The sequence below is a fragment of the Oreochromis niloticus genome, linkage group LG3 (assembly GCF_001858045.2).
Source record: "Oreochromis niloticus isolate F11D_XX linkage group LG3, O_niloticus_UMD_NMBU, whole genome shotgun sequence".
Taxonomy (NCBI): Eukaryota; Metazoa; Chordata; class Actinopteri; order Cichliformes; family Cichlidae; genus Oreochromis; species Oreochromis niloticus.
This window is the reverse complement of record NC_031967.2, coordinates 71,843,767-71,852,185: the sequence shown is the minus strand read 5'-3', so window position 1 is coordinate 71,852,185 and position 8,419 is coordinate 71,843,767. Positions and strand designations below refer to the sequence as shown.

Genomic DNA, 8,419 nt, shown 5'->3' with positions numbered 1-8,419 from the left:
AAAGACCACGACAAACTGAAAAAGCTAAAAGACAGGAAGTGCAGGAAGTAGCTTCAAATTCAACCACAGAAAACGTTTTAGGGATAAAACTGAGGGGCTGGATCCTGAAACAGTGGGCGCTGTGCTGGTCGCACAGGTGAACACAGAAGCACATAAGCAGTCGTCTGATTGTTAGAGTTTAAACTGGGGTTTTACTGTTGGAGGGTCTTTAAATTACAATATATAGCACCTGGAAGGGGGGGGGAGCAGCTGAGGTGGTGCAGTATCTGTGGATGCCTCTTTGGTGAGGGTTTTTGGGAATGTCAGCTGGTTTGGGAATGTCTCTTTGTCTCCCAGAGGAGCAGGAGGAAGCGGCTCTGTGAATCCCTACTACCCCCACAGCCTGGATAAACAGCAGGAGATGGATGGATGTCACACCGACAGCCGAACTGGAGACTTTGATCTGAAGATTCGTACAAGAACAAACTTCCAGATGAGCTGAAGGGTCTGTGCAGTGACCTGAGCACCGACGAACACAGAAAAATACACTTTTTCAGGCGGGGCGCGAGTATCTCCACCTCCCTGCGCTCTCAGCCCTCTATGACAGAAAATGTGAATTAGGCCTAAAGTTAATCTTTAAAACAAACACATAAAACATCCTGAGTGAACCCCGATGTCTCGCCTGCACAACGGTGTTATAAATAAAATCCACCGTCAGCAGACACGACGACGTCCCGGACCTCCATCGGGTCTGGCTTCTGTCTGTCAGCCACTCATCCCTCCATCATCTCAGCCCTGATAAGAAACACTCACTCAGTCCTGGTGGTCTGTTTGTCTCTTAAAGGTCAAAGGTCACACTGAAGGCAATCTGTTTTTTCCCGTGATGTTAAATGAAACTCTTCTGTGCTCCTGAGATCAAACCATCGCCGTCAGAGGAAACGAGCAGACTGTTTTAAATTTCCTATGATTTGCACATATGACACACACAGGCCGTTATCTGCAGCCATAACACGGACCTGGAGAGAGCTCGGGGTCAAAGGTCGGCATTTCTGCAGGAGTTCACAAATTGTGGCTCAACGACTAAAACCGAGAGCTGCTGTACATCATCAGAAGATGACAGCAGGACAGATGTTGTTCTCATTCGGTCCTCGTAATGAAAGCTTCATGACAGTAAACAGGCACTTTGTCTGACAGAGGTTTAATTAGAGCCTGTTTCAGAGATAACACCTTTTGTTATTTTTTGCTTTATTTGCAGATCAGTCGGGGAAACATGACATCGTCGGGCTGTTTTTAATATTTTCTGATTAAAATCAGATTAATTGAGTCTGGTTTTATTAAATATTCAGATGTCTGAGGTGTGATCACATATTTAATCTCAGTGTATTCTTCATTTTTCTTAAATACACATATTAAATTTCCCAACGTCGGAAAGCTAAACGAGTGCATGAGGATTGTAAAAGAAATTCTTCAGGAAATAAATGTTAGTTCAAAGGAAATGAAATCTGGAGTGAAATGGGGAAAAAGGCTCTCTCGTAAAAGTTAGGCTCACCTCGGGCAGATTGTTCCAGAGCCTCCAGTCTGCAAACACTCCGGCCCCTCGCTCTTCAGCCGGGCCCCCGAAACAGACTGAAGACATTTGCCCGAGGATTTCATGGTATCTGCTGAAGGTCAGAGCTGTAGCTCGGAGTGAGGCCACGAACGGCCTTAGAGGTAATCAATACAATATCAAAATCTCCTCCAAACTTCCAGGGAGCCGGAGGAAAGGGCCGTTACTGTTCTCCAGTCATGATAACAACATGTAGACAGTCTCTTGATGCTTTAACGTTAAAATGATCCTGTGTTTGTGAGATTTCTAAGATGACTGCATCAGTTTCAGTTAGATCAGGTAAACCAGATGCTAAGACTTGTGCTGGAGGCTCTATATGATCCAGCAGGATGAAGCTGATGGTAGAAGGAGTTTAACCATGAACTCCATCCCAAAGATGAGAGTCTGTTAACCATGAAGTACCAAGGTGGCATCATTTTATCTGGAAGTTGTGTGCAGAGAAGTGAAGGCGAGCTTACTGCGGAGTACCTAAAACTACCCAATCACAGGGTGGGGCAGGTTAGATTACATCTACACTCTACAGAATGATCTTCTTGTTACCTGGTTGGCATGACTTGAAAGGACAACATTCAAAAACCAAAATCCCGTCTTCTAATGGGATAAACCCGCTCTGATCCAAACCCAAACCCAGCCCTCTGACTCACAGACGTTCTAAACTCATAATTATAAATAATTATAACGATTCATGCCTAAACCTAACCTGTAGTTCATCTTAAAGCTAGCCCACCTAACCCTCATCTCTTTGAGTTTGATCCACCGAGCATTGTGTTCTTACGCTCCCATCGGGGGTTTAACCTGGCGAGCCTGGAGTGGATCTATCCCGTCTCATCTGGAGCTTAGATCAGGCCAAACCACATTCCCTTCCCGATCCCTGTGTGCTCGAATCAACTCATCCTCTGATATCTGCGTGCTAACGTACTTGTTAATGACGGTGACTCAGACGTAACACGGTTACGAAGAGGCGCCTGATTTTGTTTTTCTTCATAAATAACTAGAAACGTTTGGCACAGTAAAAGTTTCCTCCTGGTTTTAACACAAAGCAGACAGACAGGCAGCGGACGTGTCATCGGGCATCTTTATTGGCCAACAGAGTTTTCCCTCGCCCAGTGGACATCCTTCTTTATGACAACATTAACAACAATAAAAATATTCTCATACATTAGTGTGGACGTATAAAAGGCAGAGCTGAGTTCACAACATTCAAAATTACTCATTTAAATAAAATTTGTTTCCCAAAACAAAGTGTTTACATTGGTCTGTCCAATGAAAGTGGATGGATGGTGGACTGCCACTGACTCAAACTCCCATCATGCAACACTGTGATTTACGGAAAGGAGGCAGTGACAAAGAGGAGCTCCCTGTGTGCTGTTATTGGCGGCAGGTGATGGACCAATGGACGGCAATGAACCGGTTTACGTGATTCTGTAAAAATACCATTGGATTACTCTGGGGTTACTCAGCCTTTCAGACCATCGTGATTCAGTCCTGATTATCAGAACTCTGATGACAGAAGGTTTACTGGATGTTTCGGTCTCCAGCTGGAAGCCCACCAAAGTATGTCGGCAGCTGCTTTTGGCAGTTTTATGTTTCCGTCCATCCAAAAGACCCACCCTATAAGTGGAGGATCTACCCTTCTTTTTGTTTTATATTTCAGTCAGCTCTGATCTCAGAGGCCTTTTCAGTCTTTCTGTTCCTACCTGGTTACTGCTCTCCAACATGGTGGAGGTGGAGTCCAACCACAGGGTACTAGACTTGATAGAGTATCATGTCATTTACAGATGAAGGAGAACACCTGTTATATTCTGCTATGCAACAGCTCCTTTAGGAAAGCTTTGCATCCATTTGCATGCAAACATTTCTGCAGAAACACTGCACTCTCCTCCAGATCACATGATTAGCTCGGTGGTTTTAACTGGCTGATCATCATCTGCTGGAGTTACACCTGAGACGATGACCACCATGACAATAATTTAGTTTATATAAAACAAAACAGACAAATACATCTACACGATGGCTCGGTGAGAAAGGTGATGACAGTGTTCAGGTATTTCCTGTGACGAAGTCTGTGAAGTATCACTAACAAAGACTGCTCCTCACATTAATGAGTGGTTGGCCGGAGAACAGAAGAGACTGAAGAGGAAGGGCAAACTGCCAAATGTTGGCCTGATGGTTAATGTTAGTGTTGTAAAAGTGGAAAAGCTGGTTTGTGGGCCGCTGTTAAACATTTATGTAGTGAGGCAGACGCACAGTCTCGCTCCAATGGGCAGATGTGATCTTTGGTCCTGAACCCTAGATCGTCTCACTCGCCTCCGTGAAAGCTAAGGCAGATTGTTTTTATACGTTTCTCTGTAGAAAATGAAAATGACGTTTCTCCTGAAATGTAGGTTTACTATAAAAACTCTGATCTCCTGCTTTGTGTAAAAATACGATCAAATATCAGGTACAAAAACAAAAAAAAAGTGCTACGATACAAAACCATCAATAGTTCACGATTAAACAGTTCCAAGATTTCTGCTGTAGTCCTCAAACTTAGTCCTCAAACTAGTTCCAACACTCAGGGTCTGAAGCTTTGAATGGCTTTAAACTCCCTGCGAAAAATGGTCTTAAAAACATTAAATCTGCAGTGGCTTCATCCCAACACGTGAAAGTGAAAAGCTAATAAATGACAGTCACGTATGGACATTTTCATACTTTTAGGCCACAGTTATGGGGAGCGGAGTCTATAAAGGGGATATCGTTTAGTTAATGGATCCATGGATCCAGTTGGAACCTCTGAGGACAAAATACACTTGAGTACGTTCACAACACGGAAACCCACTACAGGTGGGCTTCCATTGTTTGTAGGCACCGAACACAGTTTAAAAAACGTTCAGTCTGATTGAGAAAACTATCATGTGTACAGTTAAATACTCCCACAAGACTTCCCTTAATCCAGAGAATTTCAGCACCTGAAGGATCACATTTGGAAAAGTTCTGGTTTGAGCCGGCACCGAACATTCCCAAAGACTTCCTTGAAAAGTACACTGGTGTTTTCTGAGGCAAGCCCAGAATATTCCTCACATATTACAAACAGTATGATGCTGAAACTTTACTTGAACATACTGACAGGTCACATCATAAATCCCTTCAGATGGTCCTGAATGCTGGTGTGGAAATAATCCCACTGAGAGGGAGATTATCAACCGGTAATACCATCCTGTGACATTTCCTCCAACATGTCCCACATCCCTAATATGTCCTCCAGAAACACACATATGTTCAGATAATATCCCAAAGATTCCTATTGGTGGTTGAAGATAATTCCACCGAGCTGAAATTTCACTCACACACCGTCCACGTCACCATAAAACCCGTTCGGCTCATCTTAAAAGGCTCTTGGGTCTGTGCAGTCACAGTGGCAGCATCATGCAAAGGGTTTTTGTTGCTTCTATACGAAGTACAAACGAAAGTATCCTGTTTGTGTTTCCAACAGAAAGCAGAATTTAGTCATTTTCTGCCTTTGTAATTTTTCCACTCTTGATGTTTCTTCAGTGGAAAAATCCTCCTAACCTGGAAATCCAGCCATCAAACAGGCTGGGAAGGCATCAAAGCTATGCTCCCAGCAAGGGGCGGAGCTTAGTCTTTACAGCAGACCAACATCCAATCAGAAGAGTCCACATAAGGAATAGTTTCCAAAGTCTTCCAACATCCTTTCTGTGCTGGATGCTGATTGGCTGATTTCTGTGAGCTCCGCTGTTCAGAGTAGAATTAAAAAACCAAGCAGTGACCTCGGGACGATGGCGAGCAGAGCCTCTGACTTCCTGAGCCGCTGTTGTGGTTCAGCGAGACGAAGCAATAGAAATCCTGAGGTTCAACGAGCCCGTCAAAGAATGGTAATCTCATTCCTTCATTCTGATTGGTCGAAACTGCTCATCAATTAGTGTTTCAGGCTGTAAAGCGTTCCCATTGGTCAGAGCGACAGGCTGGATCGGGTACAATGGTGGACAGTGTCGGGGTCGTTTTGAGTGTTGTGCTGTGACCAGGCTGTGATTGGTCAGTAGAGCAGGGTGGGTGGAGCTTTGTGTATCCTGAGCGTCTGGATGGAAGAGAGTATCTTCTTCTGGTGCCCGGCAAGGGTCACGCCCACTCTGAGGAGGTCTCTATGGAAACAGAAAGAGAGTGATGCAAATAAATAAATAAATAATATAGAGCTCTGTTTCCCTGAGCGTTGACTGGCAGGCAGCCACTCACAGAAACAATAAGTGTCTTACTCAGTGTTGAGCTGTGAGACGATGTCCAGGTTGGTGAATCCGGCCTGCAGGAAGCTCTGCTCGTATCGCTCCATCTTTATGGCTCGGAGCCACTCGGAGACCGAACCGCAGGCTGAGAGAGGAGGGGGACTCGCTGGTCCAACAGAGGATGGGACAGGCTGAAAGGATGGAGACAGACGCGAACCATGAGATTCCTCAGTGAGTCATTATTAGAGCAGCGTGTTTAGACCTGCAGCCTATAAAATATGTGGCATGAATATGTGAGCATGAGATTTATTCTCCTGTTCTGTTATGGTTGAGGTTAAAGTAAGCAGAGCGTGCTGGCTTCAAGCCACGAAACCCTTAAAAAGACATTTAGGTCTTAAATTTAGCTGCTAAGGTTTACATTTTAACTCCTTTTTTGTTTTTCAGTCTTAAAATCAAAGACGTGTAATTTAGTACAGAGTCACATAGAGAAGAAAGTTTTCCCAGGAGCTGCTGTGTTTGGGATCATTGTCCTGTTCATGACCCAGCTTTAGCTGTCAGACAGACTCTGGAATACGAGCTCATGGTCAACTTGGTTTTCTCCAGGCATGATGGTGCATTTTACAGCCAAACACTTGCAGGCTGCGACATTATTCCAGAAGGCTTGTGCGTTTTTGTCAGATGGTTTCCAAACCTGCCTATTCTCTTCAGAGAACGTCCTCCTGTCAGCTCTTTCAAACAAGCCTCACATTTTCAGTCCCGATCTAACTGCAGAGCCTGAGATTAATTTGCTGTGATGATGGACTTTGAATTGTTTGGAAATGTTATCTGAATGCTTCGGACCAACAAGCGGCTGAAACATCTGCTTTTATAAGGTGCTCATACTTAATGATGATCAGTTAATCGATTAATCACACAAGAGAAGATAGACTAGAGTCATGTGAAAACATTTGTGTTCACATGACAGAAATGTCAGCATGTTGTATACAAGCACATGGCAGCACTTTAATTTGTGTGTGACACAGCAGGATAAAATCATCCCTGCTGGTTTCCACCGCACAGTCACACCCAGTCTGATGGTTTCAGTGGTATTAAATTATATTCTTTACAGTGTTGCATCAGTGCCTCAACGTGCTAACCTATTATGCTGGAGACTTTTGCTGCTTTTATTTTGAAAGCTCAGCTAACCAGCTATCCCCGAGGTTTCCTGTTTTCCGATTTCTCTCGGCAGAGTGGCCGGCCGCTGTGGTCGCATGGAGTCGGCTCCACCTCTTGGACTCAGGTGGAGGTCCTCGTCCTGCTCTGGAGGTTTGCTCTCATGGTGTGTTCAAAACAACCTGAAATCCGTGCCAGGCAACGCGAACAGAGCCAAATACGTGTTCGTGCAAGTGAAAATATGTCCACTTTGGCAAAGAGAGAAAAAAATAGTTTCACGCTCTGTCACAGAAGCCTCTCACTGAGATTCTCCCATCGCTTTACTCCTCCTCCACCCTTTGGCAAATATTTGTGAATTTCCAAAAAACCCCAGCAACTGAACTCGTGCACGTAATTCGAGGTGAAACTTAACTTCCTGTTTGGTCTGCACGCAGCTTAACCAGAACCTGAAAGACCCACAGTGAGCTCCCTGAGGCCTGCTTTACTATCTGCTGCTAACAAACTACAGCAACTAATTAAATGTGGGAATTATTCCTGTCAGAAAGCACAAACATGCGCGTCTCATTCTTATCTGACACTGACTCCATCTTGCCTCCTCCTCCTCCTCACATCTCTGATTTTCCTCCACTGAATGAGGAGGCGGACAGTCGGGAGGACACGGCTTCATTCTGAGTTTTAATCCAGGAATGTGCACCTGCTTGTGTAAACAGCTGTCAATCACACAGCTGGCAGGCCCACATTCCTTTGTCTCCCTGCCACACTCTGACCTTTGACCCTAAACCCACCAGCTGGTGCCTGAATGACATTCCACGGCTCCAGCCCCTCCCCTCTCCTTTATCGAGCCTCACCTCTGTGCCTCTGGGTGCGTTACTTTCAGAGAGGTGGGGTTTCGGATCAGCCTGTCGAGCGCCGCCACCACGTCGCAGAACCTCGGCCGGTTGGCTCGCTCCTTCTGCCAGCAGTCCAGCATAAGCGCGTGCAGGGAGGCGGGGCACTCCGGCGGCGGGGGCAGCCGGTAGTCCTGCTCGATGGCGTTTATCACCTGATGAAGCAGAAGCGTGAGAGGCAGTGAGCACTCTGTCATTCTGATGTAACAGCTTTTTTTAATCATCAGCTTTGGACACATTTAAAGTCATTTTGTTTAATTTCAGTTCTCATGAGCTTTTTTTATTGTAAATGAGCACTAATGATTCAGTCGTGTAGTTTCACATCCGTAAACTCCCAAACAATAAAGTTTTAAATGTATAGTTGTGTTTTTCTCTTACGTCCTGGTTGCTCATGTCCCAGTATGGTCGCTCCCCGTATGACATCACTTCCCACATGACAATGCCGTAACTCCAGGTGTCACTGGCTGAAGTGAACTTCCTGCAATCAGACAGTAAATTGATAAAATTATTATCTACAAAACACTATAATAACAACAACAACAATAATAATAATAATAATAATAATAATAATAATAATA

The 8,419-nt window shown here is 44.7% G+C and overlaps 1 protein-coding gene across 1 annotated transcript in view; it reads right to left on the bottom strand.

Annotated features, from left to right (window-relative positions):
• Window positions 1-2,642: 2,642 nt before the first annotated feature.
• Window positions 2,643-8,419, bottom strand: part of ephb4b (eph receptor B4b) — a 34,034-nt gene continuing 28,257 nt past the window's right edge. Inside the window, 5 exon segments of the mRNA XM_005461162.4 lie at window positions 2,643-5,724; window positions 5,836-5,966; window positions 5,969-5,993; window positions 7,803-7,996; window positions 8,220-8,319. Of these exon segments, the coding sequence (XP_005461219.2) occupies window positions 5,619-5,724; window positions 5,836-5,966; window positions 5,969-5,993; window positions 7,803-7,996; window positions 8,220-8,319 (556 nt within the window). The 3' untranslated portion in view covers window positions 2,643-5,618.